The sequence below is a fragment of the Talpa europaea genome (assembly GCF_964194135.1).
Source record: "Talpa europaea genome assembly, chromosome: 16".
Lineage (NCBI taxonomy): Eukaryota > Metazoa > Chordata > Mammalia > Eulipotyphla > Talpidae > Talpa > Talpa europaea.
The window spans coordinates 46,178,408-46,203,904 of NC_140084.1; the positions used below are offsets into that span (position 1 = coordinate 46,178,408).

The 25,497-nt window shown below is 53.7% G+C and overlaps 1 protein-coding gene across 3 annotated transcripts; it reads right to left on the reverse strand.

The window, feature by feature from the left end:
• Nucleotides 1-320: 320 nt before the first annotated feature.
• On the reverse strand, nucleotides 321-23,196 carry NAPA (NSF attachment protein alpha; the record flags this gene model as incomplete). Of its 3 annotated transcripts, none has more annotated exons than XM_084256806.1 (11): nucleotides 321-1,029; nucleotides 1,811-1,861; nucleotides 2,371-2,439; nucleotides 3,510-3,614; nucleotides 4,278-4,362; nucleotides 4,440-4,495; nucleotides 4,677-4,754; nucleotides 5,941-5,987; nucleotides 10,845-10,961; nucleotides 13,787-13,866; nucleotides 23,099-23,196. In XM_084256806.1, the coding sequence occupies 11 exons, from the start codon at nucleotides 23,194-23,196 to the stop codon at nucleotides 928-930; spliced, it is 888 nt and encodes a 295-aa protein (XP_084112932.1). In that variant the 3' UTR covers nucleotides 321-927. The 3 variants fall into 3 exon arrangements, with proteins under 3 accessions (XP_084112932.1, XP_084112931.1, XP_084112933.1); XM_084256805.1 differs by having other exon boundaries at nucleotides 10,845-10,985; XM_084256807.1 differs by lacking the exon at nucleotides 10,845-10,961.
• Nucleotides 23,197-25,497: the final 2,301 nt, after the last annotated feature.

Consider the following 25,497-nt stretch of genomic DNA (forward strand, 5'->3'; position numbering starts at 1 on the left):
GTGGGCTTCTTCCAGTCATGCTTACACCACTGAGGCCTGTCCTCTCCAGCATTCCTGGGGTTGCTGAGAAAACCAGGCCATACAGCCCAAGGGCCCAGAGTCAAATTAAGTCTGACATCCTGGACTCCCACCATCCCTAGGCATCCCCTCCCCTAGTTGCTTTGACCCAGCCAAGTCTCCACTCCCCACACAGTGTACCCAGAGCCCAAGGAGACATGGATTAGGAAGGACAGGAAGATAGACAACAGCCCTTAAGGATGAAGTGGGGAGCAGAGGCAAAGAGGAAGAGACTCATGCAAAAGTGTTTTGTTTTGTTTTTTAATTTTCTTTCTTGGGCCAGCTGCAGCTTCTGACTGACAAACCTCAAAGCACTGGGGAAGGTGATATGGGCGGGTGCAGAACCACCCTTGGAGCTCCAGGGTCTGGGGTCTATCCTGAGAGGTTGGGGCTACGGGAGGCTGGGGGGAAGGAGGCCACCCCCAGTGGTGAGAGCAAATCTCAGTGGCTACATGTGCTCAGAGCTGGGCTGGGAGACAAGAGTGGGGGAGAGAATCCAGTTCAAGACTCAGCTGGTCGGGAGATGGGGGCCAGAAGCTGACCCAGACCCCGACAGCACCCACAGCAGGTATGTCTGTGTCAAGGATTCTGTTCTTTGGGTGGAGAAGGGCACCTCCGGGAGCTTAAATAAATGGGTGGGGGTGAGGGACATAGCAAGAACAGAGGTGACTGGCCAGCAGGCCCTGGCCTAGGGTGTCCCCGAAGCCAAGATGAGCCCACACGGTGGCTCCTGAGCCTCCTCAGGTGGGAAGGAAGGAAGGGCTCACAGCCAAGGTCTCAGGCCCCACCTTGCCCCAGCTTCCGCCTGAGATCCTCGCTGGAGGGGCCTGCCAGGGGAGGGCAGATGGGCAGGAAAACCAAGAGCAGGGCTTAGCGCAGGTCCTCCTCTTCACCCTGGACAGTCTTCTTGACCCGCAGCAGCATGGTGGTGAGCCACTGGTCCAGCCGCGAGATAGAGTCGTACTCCTTTACCTGCAGCCCACACGGTGGTGGTGGCGGGGACAAGAGGGGTGGTGTCCCACACCTGGCCTGGTTCCTTCACTGTCCCCACCCTGAAGCCAGGATTTCTGGCCTTAGCATTCTCTAGATATGTCTCAGGCACATCCTGAGAAAGAAGCCAGGCAGGGGTGGGGGATGGGGGTGGGGTGTGCTCTATCTGTGTGGCTCCCTTTTGTCTTTACTAGGCTGGATATAAGGCTTCCTTGGGGGGAGTAAAAGGATTTTGTAGCCAAAAGACAAGAGGTCCACTTCCTTGTGTGATGGGAAAGAGAGGCCTGGAGAGGTGAAAAGGCCTGTCCCAAGTGCCCTAGGGAGAGGGAGGCCAGAGCAAGCCCACTGCTCCCTTCCACACCCAAGGTCCAGGTAGGAGGGAGCTGGGGGTCTGCCATTATTTAAGGACCTATGATTCCAGCAGAGATGACACAACACATTTCCCTCTCTCCTCCCCAATATCTTCTGGGTGACCCCAAGTGCCTGAGGAGGGGGGACAGCCCTCAACTGCTGCTTCCAGTGGAATATGACCTTGGCCTCGGGAGCATCTGGTGTGGGTCTGAATCCCAGCTCTGCCCCCAAAAGCAGGCCCAAGACAAGCCTCCTTTAGAGTGCCATCATCTCTAAAACGGGGAGAATACTCCCTGCACTTCTTCTTGTGAGGATTCTTGGGTGAGTGGAGGAAGACAATCATTTAGGGGCTGGGGCCAGAAATGAAGAGTGAGATTCACAGGGAAAGTATCTGAGACAGCCAGTCACTCACCGCCTCAGTGAAGCTGTCCACATTCTGCTCCTCATGGGCTTCTAACAATTTCTGCAAGATAGTGGCAGAAAGGGCTCAGGGCTCAGGCTGGCTGAGGACCCGGATGAGATGCAGGCATACACTGTCTGGGTGAGTGGAAGTGAAGGGGGAGGGTGGGAACCAGACTGAGAAAGAATGAGAAAGGGACGTGTCTGCATCAGAAGTCACTCTCAAGCTCACTGACAACACTGTGCGCATGTGTGCACATGTGTGTGTCTGTGTTTGTGTGTGTGTGTGTATGAGAGAGAGAGAGAGATCACATGGTCTCCCAGCTCTGCCCCCAGGCCCAGCAGTGCCAGATCTATGAAATCTTAGGTCTCATATAGAAAACTGAGACCAAGTGTGGAAGAGGGAAGACAAAACAAGACCCCTGAGAACTACTCTGTACACACCTTGGTGATCATCTGAATTGGAGCCCAAATCTCCAGACCTCCACCCCTCCCACCTCAAACCCCCCCACCTCAAACCTCCCCCCCCCCCCCCGACCCCGGGAGGGAAGGGGCCTGGGTGATTACACTCACTTTCATCAGCTTGCACTCCCGGGAATCCGAGAAGGCAGGGAACAGCTCCTCATACTTCTGCACAGCCAGCTGAGCAGGGGGAGGGTGGAAGAAGGGGAGAAGCAATTAGGCAACCTGGGAGCCGCTGGTCTGGCAGACAGGGGACTGGACCCTGAGTCAGCTCTGTGCCCCACCCCCAGCCTCAGTGCCTGGCTCACCTCAGGGAGCTGAGCACCAGAATGGTTGCAGGGACAGCTATAGGGAGGGAGGGGGTGCAAGGTGGATGCGGGGTAGTGACACCCCCTCCCCGCCTGGTCTTCCAGGGTGGGGGACAAAAAACAAGGGCCCCATAGAAGTACATCCTACATGCAGTCACACCTGACTCTTACAGATCCCGGGGGAGGGTCCAATGACGACCCCTTTTGAAAATGGGACACAGACCCAGAGAGAGCAGTGGCCTGCCCAGGGCACAGTTGGGTGGCAATCTGAACCAGCTTGGCACCAGAGTCCCTGCTCTCACCTGCCTGCCAGAAGCCTGCACAAAGGGGGAGGGGATCTATGGTTCAGATAATCTATAGATTGGGGGTGGCAGCTGGAGAGCCCAGAAATCCCAGTGAGCAGAGTCCCATGGCTGTGGGCCAGACCGGACCAGTGAGGGAACTCTGGCCAATGCAGGCTGCGGCATCAGCCCTTTAACTCTCCCACTTCGTTGCTAATACCTCCCTCTCTTGCCTAGAAGCTCTGAAAGTGGAGGTGGGGTGGGTGGGGAGTCAGAAAGCTCTGGGATCCCGAGGCTGCAGTTTACTAGCCATGTAGCCTTGAACAAGGGACTCATCTCAGCCTTGGTGTCTTCACCTCAGTGTCAAAACAGGGTGACAGCAGTGCTAACCTTATGGTGTAAAGGATTAAAAAAGCACCCCCACATAGTAAAGAGCCCACAGCGGGTGCACTAGCTGGGAGCTGGAAACTCAAATGCTGGAGGGCAGGTGACAACAGGGACAGAAAGGTCCCAGTGAGAACAGCCATTCTGCTCTAGAAGCTGACTGTCAGCAGCCAGAGGGTGAGAGCGCTGGCCCTCGAAGGGGCCAGAAGGCAGGTGGCAGGTGCTGATGGTACTCTAGGGTGGTCACTGGCTGGTGGGAAGATCTCAGTGGGCTCACCTTTGCATTGAGCATATCGATGCAGAAGTGGCAGAGGGCTGCCTTAAAGAAGTAGTCCTTAGCGCTGTACTTGAGGAGGGGGCTGTCCATGGCATTGGTTCCCACCTGTTGGCACAGGGAAGTGGCACTATGAGCTCAGAGCTGGCAGCCAGAGGGTCTAGGTCACTGCCAGACACTTGGGGGTGAGCTGGGAACTGAGTCTGGGGCCATAGCAGGGTCCTGCTACCCAGGGCTCCGAGGCCAGAGAAGCCAGAACACAGCCTTGGAAAAGTGGGTAACTTCTGCGTAAGTAATCAAGGGTCAGGGAATGTGGGGGGTGTTGCCACAGGGCTAGGTGTCTGTGGGCCTCCTGATGTGCCTGAGACGAAGGGAGTAGGCGGCCCCGCTGTCAGGCCCAACAGCAGGCTGGCTCTTCAGTGGGCAGAGGGGTGGCAGGTTGTGGGAACATGAGAGGCAAGACCCGCCCCACTCTCCTCCAAGGCCAGCTGCCTGCCTTTCTCCTGGCCAGGCTGAGCCCACGGAGAAGCCAGGGCCCACCCAGCCCACTGCACACAGCAGAGGGGGGCCTGCATACCCATGTGATCCTCCCTCCCTCCCATTGTGGCTTGGGACCCTGCGGCCCTACCCCCTCTGATGGGATCTTCAACTGCCTATGGCTACTTTAGGCCTCAACCACTCTCCCTACTCCCTCCCAAACTCTGGAGCACTGTGCCCCTGTAGGGCAGGGCTAGTGGGGGGGGGGGGGGACAGGGATGGGGACTTCCTCACCTGCTCATAGATGTCAATGGCCTTCTGATACTGCTCCAGCTGTGCCGCATAGCCAGCCACCTTCAGCAAACACTTGTTGGCTGAGCTGTGTGGGGTAGAGAGGGAGGTGGGTGGGGCTCGTGCTGGCTGGGAAGGCAAGAGGGGAGCAGGGCGCCTGGGTACCTGTTGGACTCCTCGCCTTTGTAGTAGTCTGCAGACTGCTCATAGTGGGCGATGGCCTGGGAGACACCAGGAAGGAGGAGGGTGAGGCGGCAGCACCAAGGCAGCCATGGGCCGCACACCCCTGGTCCAGTACTCAGAAGCTCCAAGGGGAAGGAACAGAGGAGCACCGGTCCCAGGGCACTGGTCACTGCAGCCCTTCCTGTTTTCGGCCAGGCAGGACCCCCTCCAGCCACCCACCTTCTCGATGTCCACCAGCTCCGTCTCGTAGATCTCAGCGATGGAGATGTGGTGCTTGGCCGCGATGGTGAATCGGCCCTGGTGGGACATGGGAAGGGGTCGCCTGTGACCAGTGACACCTGAGTGCACTGCCCCATCCCGCCCCGAAGCTGGTGGCCTCCCAGCTCCCTAGCTGCACCTGGAGGTGAGATATACAGAAGATGGGGGGCAGAGAAGAGGGACAGAGGGCTGCAGGACTTCCAACAAGGAGGGTCTGACTGCTGCCCCTAGGCCAGTCTCCCCCCCCACTCCTGTCTCCACTTCCCTCCTGCTCCCAGGGCTCAGGCTGCTGGGGAGTCACCATAGCCAATGTGTATGGAGGTGCTTGGCAGAAGCCCTGGCCTTCAGGAAGCATTTGACAGATGGCTCTGAGAAGCATGGACAAGCCCACCATCACCTGGCAGGAGCTCTGGAGAAACCAGGCCAAGGACCTGAAGGCCCCCCTCCGCCCCAGAAATAGCCTCCCTCTCGCTCCCCCTTCCCCAGTGTGGCCCTGTAGGAGACCCTTCTCACAGGCCATGTCCCACTTTCCACACCACCCGTGTCCACACCTCCCCACAGCTTCTCCCAAGGAAGCCTCCAGCTCTGAGGGCTGGGTATCCCCAACCTGCCTCCACCCAGCGGGGGTCCAGGGGCCTGGCCCACAGTTCTGTTCCCCACCCCCACCCCCCCAGGGCCCTGGGCTCAGCCAGACCCAGTTTGGGCCTCATTAACTCTGCATACAGTCATCTGTCCCGGGCAAGCCACCAGAGGTCCAAGCCCCCTTCCTAACTGTCAAAGCGGGCAGTGAGAGGTCCCCCTCACAGGGCTCTGCCAGAGGACAGAAGCTTGATGGGCCTGGTTCAACAGAAGGAGCTGCTGTCACTACTGTACAACAGCACTGCAGCGTTGCCCTGCCAGTGAGTAGGGTCCGTAGTCCCAGCTCCCTGCTGTGAGCTGCTGATCAAATGAGACAGTGCGGCAAGGCAATAACTGAATTGTTACAAATAAGATTGGTGATGGCCCTGGAAGGCCAGAGGCAGGAACCTGGGGGAGCCTCAGATCTGTGCTGTGCTAGGAGCTGCCCCCTGGAGTCAGGCAGATGGGGTGCTGGATGAGGACCCAAATTTCCCAGCACCCCCACCCGCCCTCTCCCCACCTGCCCTTGGTACTCGGGGGGATGAGAGGAGAGGCTGGGAGACAATAGGGGCCTCAGCTGAGAGCCAGGGTAAGCAGGGAGCCTCACCATGTCTGTGTAGATCTCGATTGCTCTCATCAAACAGTTAATGGCCTCTGGGGAGAGAAAAGGGGGGTGGAAGGAGAAATGAGAGAGTGAAGTCATTTCTGCGGAAGCCCAGGAGAGGAAGAGGCTGTCGAGGCTGCCTGCAGGGAGATCAATAGGCACTCAGAGTTGCCAGGCTACCCAGGCTACCCTCTCTGGTGCTGGGCGGGGAAGGTGCAGGAAGCCCTGAAATCCAGGAGACCTGGTCAGACTGTGGCTTACTGGGTACGTGCTTTAGGCGCCAGCCCTGCCAATGTGGTGGTCTTCACCCTCAGACTCCACTATACGACCCCCTTCCCAGCCATCCCAGAGAGTGTAGCCAGTGACAGGGCAGGCTTATGGCATCACCCAGGGACTGTCATCAAAGGACAGAGCTGCTGGCCAGCTACACCACTGCCACCCTTTCCATTGTGAGACCCGAGTCAGCCCTTGCTCCCTGCATGTCTGGCCTCCATCTAGGGCAGGAGGAGGCTGATGCCCTGACACTGTGGCCCCTTCAGCTGGCATCAACACATTCTCTCCTGCCATGCCTCGGCACTGCAGAGCCCCTATGCCCTCCTCCACATGGCACTGTGACCCTGGCCCTCAAACCATAGCTTTTGTTCCCCCTTCCCTGCCCCAGATGGCACCTGAGAAGAACTGGGCTACCTTTGTTGTACTATCTCTAGCAAGATTTTAAATTTGGGAATGGCATTTTTTTTTTTTTTGACAAGTTATTTGGAGGAGAGAGAAGCACGAGTGGGAGGCATTTTCTAGCAGATAGAGATGAGCTCTTGGGGCGGAATTTTTTTAACACTGTTTTAATACATCTCAGGAGAGAAGAAGGTTGTTGGGGGAGATAAGGGGGGCTGCAGAGAGAGACTGGACAGACTGCAGGATGTGGAGCTGGAGCTAGGAAGAGGCAGTCCAGGGCACGGCAAGGCTGCTGGCCCAACACCGGGGTCCCTAGTCAGCCTGCACTCCAGGAGCTTCCCAGGAAACATGTGAACAGAGGTGCTTAGTCTTAGACTGGGAGTCCACCAGTGCCCTAGATTTGATGCAAAAAGTGGGTGTCTGTGAGTGCTGCTCTGGGGGAGGGGAATCTGTAGGTTTTGGACAATTCTGAAAGGTCTCTGGGAATCCCCCGAAGACTTGGAGACTGCACATCAGTCAGTTAAGGTTCTTTTTTTTTTTTTCCAGTCAGTTAAGGTTCTAAGGTTGCAGCTGGAAGCCTGAGACAGTAGGAAGAGGAAAGGAAGGAAAAAAAGGAGGCCAAAGAACAATCAGAAAACAGTTACTTTCTCTCTCTCTCTCTCTCTCTCTCTCTCCCTCTCTCTCTCTCACACACACACACACACACACACACACACGTTTTGTAACAGCATTTCTAGAAGTGACTGATGAGCCAGTAGGGTTGCCACAGGATGATAAGGATGAGGAGTGAGCTCCCACACCTATCCAGCTCCACCCAAGTGACTTTGCGGCTCCCTCTCTGGCAGGAAGGCCTGGGACACCCAGCCTGGCCCTGGCAGCTGCAGGCAGAGACAGCAAAGGTTGATCCCAGGGACATTAGAGCTCCGCAGGGGTAAGAGGCTGGAAGATCCCTGCCAGGACAAGCTCTGAGCAGCTGCTGCCCCAGGCCTGCTGGCATAGACCCTGGTTGGAGGGTTGTTAGCAAGGCTGAGGCAGGGGCAGCAGTGGGGGTTGGGGGGGGTTGTTTACCCCAGGCAGCAACAACATGGATTCATGGGTTACACTCCCTTCACACCTGCTCCTCAGTCCTGGACAGCTGTCCCTAAAAGTGGCAGGTTGCCAGATACCACCTCAGCAAGCACACTAGCAAACGAGCTGCTGACACACTGTTTACCACCAAGCTTATCTCCTCCAGTCACCAGGACCAAGGGCTCAGCAGCAGGTACACTCCCTGGTCACCTCAGGTCAAGCAGAGCAAAACCCAGTGCACTTGCCTCCTCCTCTATTCACCCACAGAAAGCTGGAGTCAGGAAGAAGCTCTGGGAAAGATCCAGCCCAGGTTGAGGGTGAGGCCCAGGAAGGGGAAAGTGCCAACCTAGGGAGACTGGGTGTCCCAGGAGCCTCGACCTACCTTCTGGGCTTCAGCTGCCTCCCCATCCCACTGCAGGGGTCCCCACCACTTCCCAGGAGTTGGTCCTCAGTAACATAGGGGCAAATTACAGAATTCCACATGGAAGTGGAATGGATGAGAGAAGAGGTCACAAATCTGGTATACAGTGGGCCTCTAAGAATGGTAACATGGGGTGGGGCATGAAGGGGGGCCTCGTACTCACACGCACTTGCAGGTACCTGGGTCCAGCTATCAGGCAGGCAGGTAAGAGACCTCCCTGGCTTGAGTCCACAGAACAGCCTGCAGCGACTGGGAAACCCCAGGGGACACTGATGGCCACAGGCTCCACCTTCTTCAATCAAGGCTGATTCCTTGAGGAGAGCCAAATCCTTTCATTCCGCCCCTGCTGGATCTGGCAGGCCTCCAGGTAAGTCAGCAACAGCTGCCTCTTGAGGGGAGGACCCCCCAGGAATCCAGTAGCAGTGCTGACATCAGACAGAGGCCTTTGTGCTAGGTGAGGCTACCGGCAAGGTGCCAGAGAGCTGGCCACCTGCTTGGGGGAAATTAGGCTTGGCTCCAAATCACCCCAAGTTGTTTCACAAGGCACAAGGCCAAGGGGGAACCTGGGGCCAGGACTCCCTCTTATGGGAGCCAAGGGCCATCCCTTCCTGGGCAGTTACCACAGGCCTGGGCTGCACTGGGCATGGCTGTGCTTTGTCTCACTTAGTGTGTGCTTCACCCACAGGAAAGGAAGTCCCAAGGGTCAAGCGCTTGAGACTGTATCCTCCAGACCACATTGAGACTGCCAAGGGCCTTTGTGAGGCTAGCCTGATCCCAACACAAAGTTGTTGTCAGCTCCACAGTGCAAATGTGCCACTTCCTAGACCCCAGATGACAAGTAAGTGTGGGGCAAGCAGGTGTGAGGCTACAAAGCTGGGAGACTGAATACCCCTCCTGGCTCAACTCAAATGAGGCTCTCCTCCTGTTCCCTGAAAGGTCACCCCTACCACATACAGCCCCTCCCCACCAATGGATACTGATCCCCAGAGGAAACAGCTGGTCTATGCCCGCAATGGCACATCACCGCATCTAATTCCTGGACTTCCCCACCTTCGGTATTTCCGAAGGACAGGCACTGGGCAACATCCCTGACTCTAGCACCCAACATGCACCCTGCAGAGATTCACGGCCTGACCGCATTACGATACTAGGTGGGCCTGTCTGAGGGACATCCAGGGGCTGTTGACAGCAAGTGGCACTGGGCACTTGTCACACAGCCTGCTACTCAACTCCCAGCCCAGAAACAAGTCCTGCCAGTCCCTCTGGAGCAGCCACTGAATGTCACAGGTGCTAGGGCAGCATCTCCAGGCCAACCAGATCCCCCAGGAGCAGAGGGAAGGTTGGGGGACAGGGTTCCATGAGGGAGGCTGACTCCTCTGGGTAATTTGCACTGAAAAAACCCAGGGTTGACCTGGGTCATCACCATGTTTCCCACAAGGCCAGCTGTAGCCCAAGGCCCAGGAGCACTCAGGGGTGCTCCACTCTGTGCTGGGCCACAGCCACATGCTGCAGCAGAAGGCTGGCCAAGCCTACCATGTGACCACTTAGGCTGTATCTGTGAGTCACCCTGGCTGCTCAGTCTATGTGGAGATCAAATCTTTGTGGACACGAGGTCCCCGACAGCAGCAATGACATGCCCATGACAGTAAGGCCTAGTGCCGGCACATGAGGGGCTGGTGGTTCTCGAAGGCCTCAATGTGCCTGGGACACTGGCCTTATTCAGGAAGGGCAGGCCATTATTCCAAGACCAGGCTTTTTTTTTTTTTTTTTTTTAAAGATTTATGTATTTATACAAGAGCTGGGGTACAGGCCAGAGGCGCGGGATGGTGAGAGGATTCACCAGAGACAGAGCTAGGAGCAGAACAGGCAGGCAGACTGAAAGCACTGCTGAGGGGAGCAGTGGGCGAGACAGGAGAGGTCTGCCGCGCCATGTGGGTATCGCCCTGGCCAGCCGGGAATCGAACCTGCACTGCAGAGGCTGTGGACAGCTTCACAGAGCTGTGTTCAACCCGCTGTGCCACTGGGGAGGCCCAGGCATTTCTTTTTTTAAAAAAATTACTATTCACTTATTTCCCATCATGGTGTGGGAGAACAGTGACTGCAGAAGGCCACTTTTAAGAAATTGCTTGCTAAAATAGAAGGTACCTATTTATCTTGCACCAAGATGAAAATGTCAACTAGAAGCCCAGCTCTTCCAAACCCACTGAACCACTGGGCTTCCATCTCAGGCCCTGAGAGAGCTTTCTCATGGAATCTGTGCCCAACTGGGCTTCTGTCCCCACTGCTCTCTCACTGGAAGGAACTGTTTTCTGAAAACTGCCTCTTGGACTCTGCTCTCGGATTTCGGGGACTGGGGGTCAGGTGAGGATCATTTCTGCTCCTTTTGCACTCCTACCTGGCTGGTCTTAGAGCCCCTTACACCCCCCTTCTGCATGTTAATTCCGACTACAGAACAGATTTTCCTCTCTCCTTGGCACGCGGTGGGTCTGAAATCTAACTCCTACTCCCAAATGCTCCTGGGTTTTGGGAGGGGAGCCATCAGCAGCGCACGAAGAAGGGGGAGGCTCTGGGCGGGATGCAAATGCCAGCGGAAGGGAGCCAATGCTGAAGTGAGATCACCAGCCCCGCCAGCCAGCCTATCGAGTGTCAGCCACCAGAGAAACAGCCACTCGGACACCTGAGGACAGCCCCACACGATGTTCAGCAGGTGCCCTGGGCAGCTAGCCCTGTGGCCCAGGGCCCTCACCTTGGGGGTCGGCTTTCTTGAAGGCGTTGCCGGCATCCACAAAGCAGGTGGCTGCATCGTGCTTGCTCTGGAGCTGCAGGTGCAGCTGGGCTGCCTGGCAGAAAGCATTTCCGGCAGCTGGAAAATAAAGAAAAAGGGATCCTGGCCTTAGCTGGGCTTCATGCTTTACAGCCACAGATAAGGCCTGGAGGAGGGCGAGCTCTCAAGTGTGTGGAAGGAGTCCTGGAAAGAGGAGGGGGTGGGACTGGGTAGGTCCAGGTAGAGGCTGGCCCCTGCCTGGCCCCTGCACTGAGGCTCTGGTGGTCCATACGGGGGTCTCTGATGGAGGAGGCCGCCGCCTCAGGGAAATCTCCTGAGCCCCAGCTGTACAGAAAGTGGGTCAGAGTAAGCCCAGCTAGTCCCATGTCCCTGATCAAAGTCTTTGCCAACATCTCCAGGGCCACCACATCTAAAGATTGAAGGAGAAGGCAGACAAGGCCAAGAACCACAGAGCATATTATGTGCATCAGCTGAGGAGGCTGAGCATGTCCTGGCCAGGGTGGAATATGGAACTGCAGAGTGCCTGCACAGGATGAATCATGGAGGAAGAGGGTCATTCAGGATTCAACTACACAACACTCCCCTCTTATGCCCCCCCTCCAAGTCTGGTGTCTCTCTCCTTGGTCTCCAGAAGGTTTTCCTGTCTAATTCTCCTGACTTCTCTCTCTGCATTCCAGTCAAGGAGCCATACTAACCACAGGCATATGAGGAGTGGTAGGGGAGGGAGGTGGGAGTTAGGGGAAGAGGAGGGAGGGACAAAAGATCTGCTCCCTCCAGAAGTTTCACTTCCAGAAAGGGACGCAGGATGGGGACATCATGAATTCTAGTGGGGGGGGGGTCAAGTGCCCATGGGCTGACGGAGTGGAGACCACGCCTAACATCCAGTCTGTCCTGAAAGCGGCTGAGCCCCACCGCCTTCCCCGAGTCCCCAGTTATTCTGATCATACGTGTTGTCTCTGCTTCTCTCAGGGAGCACTGACAGCCACCTCCAACTCAAAGGGAGCTGCATCCATGACTATAAGGCAGTACACCTGGGTTTTCATCACGTAGCATTTCTTTATTATTTTTAAGGCCTCCATACTTGAGTTAAAAATTTTCAAGAAAGGTAGTATCATTGGGGAAAAAAGCCTAGGACTTTTGTGTGAATAGGTGTGTGTGTGGGGGGGCACAAATCTTGTGGAAAAAGCAACATTCATGTGATTTAAATTATTTATTTTTCTCTCTAAAGCAATTTTTTCAGGGTGGGAGTATAAAAATACACACAGCATTTGGCTTGCTGCAAAATATATGCTGTGAAAGCTCAAATATTCCCTGAGAAAGATGCAAACGGATTTTACCCTGTGCCCCCACTGTCCCATCCCACCTCTCATCTACTTCTTGGTCAGAAAGTCCTGCCCAGGTCCCAGCCATGTCTTGGCTTATTTCCTTAATCCTTCCAGCTGATGTTTAATAGCCCTGATGAGAAACCAGCCCTGTGGGTTAGTCCTCTCTTCCAAGCCCTCAGGTGGCTGCCAAACAGATTTCTTGCCTCTCTGCCCTTCCCTGCAGGCCCACCACCCAGGCCACCTCTCTCTTTCCTTGCCCGCCCAGCTCCAGCCTTGCCAGAGTCTGACCACAACCCCTATGGTCAAGTCAGAAAGGCCACCAAACAGCTGCCCATCAGTAGAGGTCGGAGTCTCAGGCGGCATATGAGTGGCCGGGTGGAGGTACTGTGGGAGTTGTGTGAGCTTCCATGCGTGTTCTCTCTCAGGCTGAGAGCACCAGAAGGTGGGGCTGGGCACCAGGGAGGCACTCCTCCAGTTAGCGGATCTGGTGACCCAGGCCACTAAGAGCTTCTCCTCCCACCACAAAGCAGGAGGCGACCTTGCTGACAGACACAAGGAATGGTGCTCACAGCCGTTGAGGAATCGCCCTTGGCCAAGTGGGCTGACCTCCAGGGCTCCCAGGGTTCAGAAGTCTTACTGTCCCTGTTGTGCTAAGAAGGAAACACATTAGAAGAGGCCACATGATTTCCCCAGAGTCACCCGGCCAGCCTGAGCTCTGACACAAACAAACCCAAGTCACTCTGGCTTTGATGATGTAATGAAGCCACTAGCACAGCAGGTTAAGCACTCGGGGATCCTGAGTCAGAGCTCTGGTTTCTCAAGGTTGTGACTTAATAGTTCTATCCTTTTGGGCCAGGGGTTGGGACAAGCTGCGGCTTTATTTTTTTTTAATATTTATTTATGCATACAAGAACTGGGGTGTAAGCCAGAGGTGTGGGGGGTGTGTGTGAGAGGACTTACCAGAGAGAGTGGGGAGCAGAACAGGCAGATCTACTGAAAAACACTGCTGAGGGGAGCAGCGGGCAAGGCAGGAGAGGGAGAGGTCTGCTGTGCCATGTGGGTTGCTTCCTGGCCTGCAGCAACTGGCAATAGCCTGATAGTGCTGTCTCTAACCCCTTCGCCACCAGGAGGCCCCAAGCCTCAATTTCTGATTGGTTAACAACACAAGCTCCAGGCTTAACTGAGTGAGCACTGAATGGTAGCTGTGACCATCCAAATGACCCCCTGCCTTCCCCCAGCCCAGAACTCAAAGGGTAGCAGGCGGGAACAGTTTTGGGAAACATGACATCCTGATTTTAAGGAGAAACCCCCTCAAGGAGCTCATCCATCCACTCATCTGGATTCGATAATCTATTTATCCTTATCTCTTCTATCCTTCTCAAAGGCCCTGTTGGCGCAAGTTGTAAAATCAGCCTGTGGGTTCAAAATGACCGGGCAATGGGCCAAGAGGTTTCCGATGCCAGAGATGCTATAAAAGGAGAGGACTATTAGGATGACCTCTTGGCCAGCTCTTAGGCCTGGAAGCTGAGGGGAGAGAAAAGAGCGAGCCATGGAAGGGCTCTTGGAAAGATCACGTACCACTCCAGTTTTTGGCCATTTTGAACATGTTCGCTGCTCTGGCATAGATTTCGCATGCTTCCTCTATTTTGGATGAGCCTCTGGGGAGAGAAAAAGGGGGAAGAAGATGAGATGATCTAGCCTGGTTCAGAAAACAAGCAAGCATTTCACCCCAGCCGTGACAGTGGAGGTGTCCCTGGCCCCGTCACCCACCATTTCCCTGTGAAGTCAGGTTTCCCAAGGCCAGCTGCAGCCCAGGCCTTCACAACAGGCTCAGGGGACCCCCACCCACCACACAAAGGCTGCCTGAGTCCTCCCTGGGGAAGACTTGGTGGGCACTCTCCCCACAGCCTCTTCCACTTCCTGTTTGGGCTGCTTTGTGCCCAGGCTCTTTGCAAACTCCCTTTCCCCAGGAGACAGCAAAGCAGTCTAGGGGAGGGGCCTAGCTCTGGACCCCTTATCTCCTCTCATGCTGGCACATTGCAGTTGTTCAAGGAAGACCTTTCCACCCCAAAAGTATGTCATCACCAATTCAGGGCTGGGAAGGTACCCAGGCACGCCTCACTTTACTGCCTCAGTGTACCTCGCAGGGAATTCCCAAGTTGCAGGTGTGTGGCAACCCAGAGTCCAGCAAGTTGGTTGACGCCATTTTCCCCCAGCTTAAATAAGATACGTGTTTTTCTGCAGGCACGATGCTATTGCACACTTCATAGACTACGGTACAGTGTAAATGTAATTTTCATATGTGCCAGGAAACTAAACGATTTGTGTGACTTTATGGCCATAGTCTGGCCCTAAACCCATGTTATCTTTGAGGTATGCCTATACTGTGGTACAGCCAAAGAATTACTATTTTCAAATGTGTACAAAAAATGTCCCCAATTTTGGTTAAAACAAAAGAGAGGAAGAAGTAGAGAAACACACGTATATATATAAAGGCTATGTCATGCAGACAGAAAATAAGCCTGAGAGGTTACACAAAAAGCCAGTTACAGCATTTGTCTCCAAGGTGGAGAAATGGGTGTTGAAGATAGTTTTCTACACAGCCCTCTTATGTACTTTTCTTTTTTTAACCACTTGTCTATTTTATCCAAGAAAAGAAAATAAGCATATATGATTTATACTTGGCCCTGTGGTTCAGGAATGAATTACATTTCTAGCAATTTACCCTCAAAAACTCACAGAAGAAGTTACAAGGTTGTCCAGCACAACATAATTTCAAACGGCAAAGCAACTCTCAAAAAACTTGCCGTGAAACAGTAAAGGCCTGCGAGACAGAGAGGGGTATGGTTCGGTTGGGTGGGGCGCCCGTCCCAATCTTTGAGTGATGTAACCAAGCCTCTTCCTGAATCAGGCACCCCTCCTGAGTACCTCATCTGAGTCACCACCTCAGTCTTTGAGTCCTTCAACCGCCAATAAGCCAACTAGGCGGTACCCACCGGGCTGGGTCCCTGGTACTATTCAAGCTCCCACTGCCCTCCTGACCAGTGAGTTGGTGCCACATTCAGGAGCCCAACACACGATTTCAGATTCTCTTCACTGACATCTACAGTGTTTTGAAGGAATGAAGGGGGAGGAAGTATTTTCCAATTAAAAACCACGTGAATCATTGTCACCACCCCCATTCAAGTGTCATTCGGCCTGAAGGAGCACCTGTGCTTAAGTGCAGGGGGGCCAACCTTCCCCTTTCTTTGACACACAAGTGGTGCTTCTTATAAACATCTAACCAGAGCCCTAGAGCGCTCTCCTGGAGATTGCACTCAGTATGTCTGCCCCACTCCTATCCCCAGCCCCAACCAGGTTTTTGAATGGTCCCAGGCGATGCAGAAGATGAGGTGTATTTGGGAAGAAAAAAGCTGATCTGTCCTCACTTAGAAAACCACCACCAGAGACACCTGTCCCAGGCTGCACAAGGTCAGCTGGCAACTACCCCCAAGGTGAGCTGCTGGGACTGGAATTATGCCTCATGAATCCAAATCTACTGGGTGAGGTTCTTCTTCAGATGAAAAACCCACCACCTGCCTTCTGGGACTCTGCTGTCTCCCAGAAAGAGGTTCTGAGGAATAAGCTCCTCCCCACACAGCCTGTTGGGTTCTCACCCAGCTGGCCCAGCACACCTTGGGCTTAGGGCCTCTGTTTGGAGGGACTTCTCTAGAGCCCACTTCCGACCTTGGAGAGGTAAGGAACTTTCACAAGCTTTTGGCTAAAGTAGTTTCATAACAGAGCCTTGGGGTCTGGCTGCAAAAATCCTTGGGGGACTCCCTCTGGAATGTTCTCTTAAAGGGGACGGGTGCATCCACAGACCATTCAGTTCTACCTATCCCATGGATCCCCTAGCACATCCTTCTCTTCTTTGTGGGTGTGACTGAATCCTTTATCTGGCCCCATTCTCTGAAAATACATCAGCTCCCTTATGAACAGAAATGGCCCAGGCCAGTTCAGCCCACAGAGAGGCCCAGAGTCAGGGGATGGACAATGAATAGAGCTGGTCCGGCTGCTTTGTTTCAGCTCAGTGGGAAAGTGCAGACTCAGAACACAAGTCTGTCAGCTGCCAGGACTGATCCCAGACTAGGCAGGGCCAACTTGGAGCTCAGTGAGCGATTAACTGTTGGGCAGAAAAGCCAGAAAGGAATTAACAGCTGTTCAAGTCTCTGGGTCTGCCTCCTCCTTCCCCTCAATACTCCCATTTCCTTGCCGGCACTGACAGGGGACTCTCTGGAGTTCCACCCTCTTCACTCATAGAGGGAAGTGGACATCTAAAAGGGGGAAAGTGACTTGCCTAAGGTCAGTGACAGATCTGGAAACAGAAGCCACTCACAAGGCCATTTATTCATTAAGTAAACAAATTTCCGGGCATTTATTATGTACCCAGCACTGGAGACAAAGGAGTAAACAAAGGAGAAGGACCTAGTGCTCAGTGAACAGATAATCAGCAAGTCAGTTTCAGGGAGATGAAGCACTGGAGAGACCAGGGGATGGAGGGCTCTTGGAGTGGAAGGGTCAGGAAAGCTGCTCTTGAGGGAGGTTGGTCCTCAAGGATGATGGAGGAGCCATCCATGGAGAGAGAAGCCACCCAGGCAGCTGTCATAGCAGGTGTAAAGGTCCTACAACAGCAATAAATTTGGCCAGTTCAAGGACCAGCAGTGGGCCAGGGTGGCTATAGCACAGGGGCTGGCATCCATAAGGCAGGCAAGAGTGGGGGCAGCCCATGCTGGAGACCAAGAGTAGGATTTAGGCCCTATTGTGATGAAAAAGGAGGGATTCTGCCAGGGAAAGAATGATCAGATGGAAAAAGCCCCTAGCCTCCCTGTTCTACCAGTTGTCTCCCCACACTGACAACCTGCGTAGTTTACTGTATCAGTTCTCACCTAGGTCAGGTTGGGTCAAGCTGTAAGGGTGGCCTCTCTGAGGGGGAGAAACCAGGCCTCCTCCCTCTGCCTCCTGCACAGGATCCAGAAAAGCTAGTTGAGCCTGGCTCTTCTGAAGAGCCGGGTGACAGCTCATGTGACAGCTGACTGTCCCTCCCCCACTGACCTCCCCCAAGCTGCCTCTGCTTAGCTCTTCCATCCCACAGGCAGCGGGTGCTTCAGAGCCGGGAATAGAGGGAACTGGTTTCGGCTGGCCTGGTACAGGGCTGTCTATAATTACCAGCTCAGCTTTGTTCTCCCCCTCTGGTGGAGGAAAGTCTCAGGTCTTCCCAGGCACAATTCACCAAACCTCCAGCAACAACCATATGGAGAAAAGTAAGCGTGCCAGGAATGTGGGACCAGGGCCAGGGGCTTCTGCAGGGCAGTCTCAGCTTCCCTCCTTCCTTCCTCCGTCCCCCGGGCACTTCCTGGCTCCCAGCAACACCCACCCACCCACCCCACCTGTAGTTCCTAAGCACCTCAAGAGACTGGGCGGATGGGCGGATGGACATTTTTGGTTCTTACAATCCCTGTGCCTCCCGTCCTTCTGCCGGGCCACAGCCACAAGCCCTTGGTCCTCTCCTCAGACTTGAAGGCCCTGTGCTATTTTCAGTCAGTACATAAGGCACCAGGGAGATCGGACCCAGCAGCCTAGCCGCTTCCCGTCTGCAGATGCTGCGCAGCTCTCCACATGTGATCATCTCTATCCCTCTCAATCCCTAGCCCTCTGTGGAAGGAGCACAGAGCTCCTCACTCAACCCCTTGGGCATCATCCCTGCCTCACAGAGAAGGAAGCTGGGGCTCAGAGAGGCGGAGGGGCTTGTACACATTTACATTGCCAGGAAGCTGAAGGCTGGGCCACCCACTCCTGCTGGGACTCTCACTCCCTCAGTGAAAAGCTTCCATCCCATTAATACAAGGAAGTGGACAAGGTCCCAGCCTGCTATGGGCTGTGTATCTCTGAGCTTCAGTGAAATGGAGACCATGAAGCCCATCTGGGAGGAGTTCCGTGAGGATACGATGCAAGCGAAATGGAAACCATGAAGTCCACCTGGGAGAAGTCCCCTGAAGAGGAGAGATAGTACCTGGCACAAAACATGCCTCAGAGCAGGTGCTCAAATGGTTGCTACTGTCTGAAGGAGGAGAAATAGGCGCCAAAAGGTACCAGTCAGCTGGCAATGGGGATTCTTGAGTCACAGAGGTGGAAAGGGGGTGGGGATGGAGTCAGACTGGCTTGGGCTCACATGTGGCTCACAGCGTCAGTTTCCTCAGCAATGGCGGGTAAGACCTCCACCAGCAGGGCTGCTCGATGAGCAGGAGCAGGCGGCAGGGAGGGGCCTGTACACAGCAAGTGCTCGGCAAGCCTGAGTCTCGCTCTCAGCTCTTATCAGGCTCACAGAGAGCAGATTCTAGAAATGCTCACCTATTTCCAAATCTCCACCCCCAGATGAGCTAAGTGTTGCCCCTTCGGTTTCCACAGGGCTTGGCTCTCCCATCCCAATCCCACCCCTTAGCAATTTAGACTGATAGGGCCATCGCCCTCTAGTGTCCCCTCAGGAGAAACTCCACTCTGACGAGGGGCAAGAGAAGTCAAGTTTTCAACTATGGGTCTTGGCAGCTGGCAGGACACTGAGTCATTCTGGTCCCACTGAAGACCGTGCCAGGGACTTAGAGCACTGCAGGTGGCGGCAGTCCTAAAGCAAAGCTGGAGCTGTGGTTCCCACACCTGACCAAGCTAAGGGCCTTCCACCCTGGTAGATGGTAGCAGTAATTCTTCCCTCACGAAAGCCCCAGAGGTCTGGGGAAGTGTGGGGGTATGGGGGGCGCTGCTGGTGCCTTTGAGTGACTCAAGCAAGAACTGATTTGTCAATATTTGCTCTTTAGGAACATGCTGTTTGCACACAGAACAGCCGGTCATCGCTATTTCTCTAGCACCTCTAGCTCAACTTCCAACAACAATGCCTACAACTAACGTGGGGAGTGAAGCAGTAGGGACCGAGTGGAGCCCTGTGCACTCACCACCTGACAGAGCAAACTCATCTGCTCAGTGGGTATTACCATGACAGTCATTTCCTAGATCAGGAAACTTCTACAAGTGCTGGCATTCAAGTGGAAAGTAGTTTTTATTTTGGATTTGGAGGAGGGGGAGGGAGGAAGAAATAAGGGGTGAGGAAAAGCCCAGAACACAACCACTGCTTAGACCCCATTCCACCCCAAAGGGGCACAAGCAGAGGTGTGCCAAATCATCTGGAGCAGGAAGGAGCAGGAAGGAGAAATAAAGTGTGCCTGTCTCTGCCCTCTCTGCAGCATCACAGCGCTTCACTTGGGAGAGTGCCACCTTCTTGTTTCCAAAGCAGCAGTCGGGCTGCGCCCCCACTCCCCCACAGCTCCCCACCCGTGGGCCAGAGAAAAGGCTGGGGAGTTGAGGGGGAGGAGAGAGCAGGAGGGAAGTCACAGAATAGGCTCTGAGCTGCTACCAAGCTGGTCTGGGCTCCCAGGAAGGTGACTGACACTCCAAAGCCCCCTAGTGTCAGGCAGGCCAGAACTCATGACAAGCAGAGGAGGCAGCAGTAATACCCAAGGATGTGGGGCTGCCCCAATTAGGGGAGAGTGGGGGTCCCACTTGACTCTTGCCTTGATAGAGACCTCTCAATTTGGAATGTAGGCCACATTGAGGTCCCTGAAAGGTGTGGGACTCAGAGCTGAGCCCCAACACTCCCTCTCACACTCCCTCTCCCAGTCTCTGGATGCCACAAGGCCTTTGAAAAAAGGTGTGACGTTGAACACAGGGAACCCCAGCTCCAAGGGGAGGAGGCGCTAGGAGTGGTGACACTGGCTGAGTTGAGTCCTCAGTCCTGGGCTGACCTCACACAACATGCCAGCCCGCAGACAGGCCCCATCTGTGTCTGTGGTCTCCCCTGTCCTCTTGCTCTGGCCTTGTTTATCCCCTGGGCACCAACAACATCTCTTGGAGCCAGAAGGGCCTGGGATGAATACACCTGCTGTTTCTTTCAAATGTCTGGAGACCCTGCCATGTGGAGGGAGGGAGGATGGGAGTGCTCCCTAGATGGCCAAGAGCCTTCCTAAACACAGTGCCCATGAGGGCTTTGGGACAGGCCAGGTCGGAACGCCAATCTCCCACTTACTGGGAAACTGCAATCCATCAACTCTTCTAAGCGTTCCTTTGTCTACTTCCACAGGGATTTTTTGAGGACTGGATGCAAGGACACAGGTAAAGTGCTTGGCCCAGGCCTGACTTGGAGTCAAAGTGAGCACTTAATAAACATGATCTGCTAAGGTTCTTGGCACTTCCTTCACCCTCCCCACACCAGCTGTTGCAGTCCTTTCGAAAGGCAAGTGGGGACCTCTAGGACTGGGTCTGCTATGCATGAATGTGTGTGTGGTCCTGGCCCCCAAAGGCACATGCTGAAATTCTTCCTCCAAGATGCTGTGTATTAGGAGGTGGGGCAGTTGGGAGGTGATCAGGTCAGGAGTGGAGAACTCATGTGACTGGGATTCAGTGAGTCCTTGGAAAGGGAGGAGGAGGGGCCAGAGAGATCCCTTGCCTCTTCACCATGAAGAAGGTCCACACCAAACATCTGCCAACACCATGATCTTAGATTCCTAGCCTTCAAACTATGAAAACAAAATTCTGTTATGGAATTTTCTTATAGCAGCCCAAGCTAAGACAAGCTCTCATGAAAAAACTCAATGCTTGCCACCCCCCTCCTTAAGTCCAAGTCCTTTTTTAAAAGGCCCTCACCCCCTTGTTCATCTTCACCTCTGCCTTCTTCACGTTCTAACGTTATATGCTAACAAGGAACCTTAGATCCCGAGCTTCACACATCTGGGCCCTGCTCAAGCTGTCCCTCTGCTTGGAGCAACCAGAGGACACAACTCCCAGTTCATCTTCCAGGGGGACGCCTCTCCTCCAGGGCACCCATCTCTGGACCCTCTGGATCTCATTTCCCATTGTTCTGGGCAGAATCTCCCCTGATGCCACACCCCTGCTTGTATAATTCCCATTGCCTAGAATACCCTCCTAGTTCCCCACCCCTTAATAAGTCCTAGAGTTCTGGGGTCCCATCTCAACTCCTCCATGAAGAGCCTCCAGTTCATGCAGTTTCCTCTCAAGGTATCCAAGATCATGGTGATGGCAGGAATTTCACATGAAAAACATAACCTAGCCTTAGAAGCATTTGACAATTCTGCTTACTAGCATTGGGCGAGTGTTAATCCTGCCTTCCCAAATAGGTGGCAAGTGTCCCAGGGGCTGCCTTAGCTGGCCCCTTCAAGCACACTCAACAGTATGCTAAATGGGGTACACAACAGTACACTAATGCCCAGTCCAAAGGGCCACCAAGAACCACCAGGAAAAAAAAACTACTCCCCAAAACTGAGCTCTCAGCCGTACCCCCAAAACTCTGTGCTTGAACTTCTCCCCTTGTGAAGAAATACACATCCTTCCAGTACTCTCAGCCTCTACAATAAAACATTAATCACCTAATCAACCCAATCCATCCAATCCTTTGATGCATGTTTCTCCATTCTCAGTGGTGTTTTTCAAGTTCTTTTGCTAAACATTAACCTTAAATAAAAATGGGTGGATCCATCTCCTCTCCAGGAAAGAACCTCCCCTTCATTTCTCACCAACTGGTTTCCATATACTATTTCCCAGTCCCAAGGCCCTCTTTCCGGACTCCTTCCACTCCGTTCCTCTCCCCCTGATGGCTCAGTCTCTCCCTCTTCTGTACCCTTCCAGACCTCTCCCTCAGGCTCCCGCTCAGATTCTTACAGGCTGGAAATTCCTTGACAAAAGTAACGTTGATAATACCTAACACTTTCAAAGCATTCAGCACGTGTCAGACTCAATTCTAAGCACTCTTCTTCAATGCTAGTAACAAACTGCTGAGGCAAGTATTAATAGTGAGGCCTATTTAACAAGATCAAGAAGTAGGGGACAGAGCCACATTTCAAACCTGGGCTTTTGACACGCCCAGCCACTGAAATTCCTCAAAGGATGGTCATCAAAGCTACTTTTAAGAGCTTAAGGTGAACTTAATGTGAAATGTCTATCACATTGCCTCAGTTGTGTCTCCCATCCCTGTTCAGGTCCTCTTCTCACACTTCCCAGTCGTGATTCCAGGAACACACAGGTCAACAGCACCCTTTGGGTTTTCTCCTCTCCTTCATCTCTCTCTTCCGACCCTCCAATCCTAAACAAGCCAGCATCCCTCATTCCCACGCCCCACATCAGTCTCTAGTTTCTCATCTCAGGCCTGCTCAATCTTCACTTCATTACCTCCGGATTCCTCTGCTCAGTTCTCACTGGGGATTGAGGTCTCCATTAACCAAGGCAAAACTCACACTCAGGCTCCGGCTCACCCCTCCCAGGACGGCGTGAACACTGACCCCCTCATCCCCATCATCCAACACTCTCGAAAACCCGCCGCCTTGGTCCTTGAAAAGGTCGATGCCTCGGGCAGGTGTCCTGTGTGGCAGGCCCCGTAGCGCCCCTCTGGGAGCCTCCACACGGCTTCTCCTAGGGCTCCAACCGCCTCTCACCTTGGCTGTTCGCCCAGGGGCCTTCAGCTCTATGGCTCGGCCCGGGGGTTCCTTAAAGGCCTCAGGCCATGTTCTCCGGCTCCCGGGCTGTCTTCAGCCTAGGTCCCCTTTCCGGCCCCAGGATCGCCTCGGCCAGGATCTCCTCGCCCTTCCACCATCTCCGGGTGTCTTTTCTAAAACCGCGTTGCCATGGTCTGGCGGGGGCCCCGGGGCCTCAGCCTGTGTCCCCTCTAACGCCAGGTCACCAGGTCATCTCATGCCGGAACCCCCCCGTCCACGTGGGCCCAGCCCTTGGCGCCCACCCCGCCACCCCTTCGTCCTCTCAGCCTAGGTGCCCGCTGGCCCTCGGCGCGTATGTTACCCAAAGAGGCCCGAGAAGAAGGACTGCGAGTTCTTCACTTTGCGCTCCGCCTCGGCCAGCAGCGCCATCGCCTCCGCCTCCTTCCCGGAGTTGTCCATGGCGACCGCGAAGGCAACCAGCAAACCGCCTGACCCGGGCCCTCGAAGGACTCAGCGGCGGCCGGGCCGCGGTAGACGGGTCGGGGAAGCTCAGCGGATTGCGTTGATGTCGCACCGGCGCGCGCCGCCCGCTGCCCGAGCCACGTGATCGGAGCTAGCCAACCAGCGGCCTCAGAGAGCGGCGCGCGCCCCTCCGGACACGCCTCCGCCAGCCGCCCTGTGACTCACGGCTTCCAATAGCCGACCCGAAGCCTCAGCGCATGCGCATACAGAAGTGTTGGGCTCGCCACTCTCTTCCGGGTGCGTCCTCACTGTAGCCCACGTGACACCGTCAAGGATTAACCCTCAAAGTGTCCCCTTTCTGCATCCTCTTCCACCAATCAGCAGCAGTCGCCGGCTGGTCTGTCCCTCCCTGCGGAACTGGGAAGCTAGTCAGCTGACCGCAGACCCTCACGTGACAGCTCCAGTCCTTTGCCGGAAGGCACGCCTCGCCCACGCCTGGATTTGACAGTTCGCCTGTAAGGATTAGTCTGCCTCTTCGCCTGATCTCCGCCTCCCGGAAAATAAAGGAGTTAAGAAAACCAGCCCTTCTTTTTTTTTTTTTTTTTTGCGCCCTCTGTTGGTGAAACTGGTTTGGGAAGCCACGCGAAGTACTTGAGAGACTGGAAACAAAAATGAGAACAGAGGTTTTCCAATTCTGGCTTCATAAAAAAAGTTGGAATGCTAAAATTTCAGACCTTGGATTTTAATACCATTCTCCTTAGATAAATGGCTGGTTCTACAACAGGGCAGAAACTGTGAGGCCACAAATTCAGCATCTTGTGCCAGAAAGGATCTACGGCTCTTGCCCTCTCGTTCTCTCTCTCTCTCTCTCTCCCTCATACACACACACGCGCGCACACACACACACACACACACTGGGAGTATGACAAAGGGATACAGGAACCAACTGAAAGCGCTCCCAATGGCCAAAAAGTTGAAACAATGATAATCCAACGTTTACAATATCCACAAGCCACACTGATATAAATGAATGATTTGGCAAATAAATAGGATAGATTAAATATTCCAAATAACTTTGTTTAGATACTTTGCCCTCAAGAAGGTGGAGCATGACGCTTCTCACTCGTCAAGTGTGTACACTGATTGTACACTGGGGACTTCCTTCCAGTGAGTACAGAACAGGAAGGAACCTGACACTGTCAGCTAGGTGACTGAGGTCATTATGAACTGTGATTAGTCATGTTGATTGTATGTACCCTTCATAACATGTGATGAAAATGGCACTTCATCTTTGTGGTTTTCCAAGCTAATTATGAGGAAAACACCAGATAAATCCCAATGAGATACAGTTTCCAAGAGAGCTGACCAGGGCTCCTCAACACCGTCAAATGACCAAAAACAAAGTCTGAGAAACTGTCACAGCCAGAAGGATCTTTAAGGAGACATGATTACTAAATGTAACGTGAAACCCTGAAACAGAAGAGGGACATGACCTAGAAACTAAAGAACTCTGAATAAAGTATGGGTTTGATAACCTGTAACAGTGGTTGGTTAATTCTAACAAATGTGCCATCTAAGATGTTCTTAACGAAGGGTATTGGGTATGTGTGTGTGGCGGGAGGGGGGGAGTTCCCTGCAATCTTCCCAATTTCTCTGTAAATCTAAAAGCTATTCTATTAAAAAAAAAGCTTTTAAAATTTTGAATTCTGGGTCACTACCCCCAATAATTCTGACTCTGAAAGTTGAGGGGAGGGCCACAGGGATCTGCATTTATAGGAGCTAACAGCTGATTCTGATGTAGGCAATTTAGAGACCACTGGTTGTAAAAAACACTGTTGTATGGGGGTGAGGTAGAGTTTGGCTGGGGGGTGGAATGAGGCACAGGAAATCTTTGCCCTACTCTCTTCTTAGATCCAAAGACTTCCCTGGACCACCCACTTGTGGTTGCCACTGTATTCTTACCACAGATTGGGTGGAGATGAGTCTGGACTACCACAAGCAGTTTCAGTTCCCTGACCATGTAAGCATTATTATCAAAGTTTGTTTAGTTAAATTTCAGAGTTATTTGTTATGCAGCAACAGAAAATTAATATATATCCAACCCTTTGAGACAATCGTTCATCTTCAGGGTCACTGAGCTTAACTTGTTATTTAGGGTGCGACCTACCCCATAACTGTAGTGACAGGAGAGCTTTTAAGTAGTTGTCTCTCCTATAGTGCAGTCAGGCAAGTTCTTAATTTCTCACTGAAAAGAAGGTATTTTCCACACTATTTTACAGAATATGAAAATATTTTACA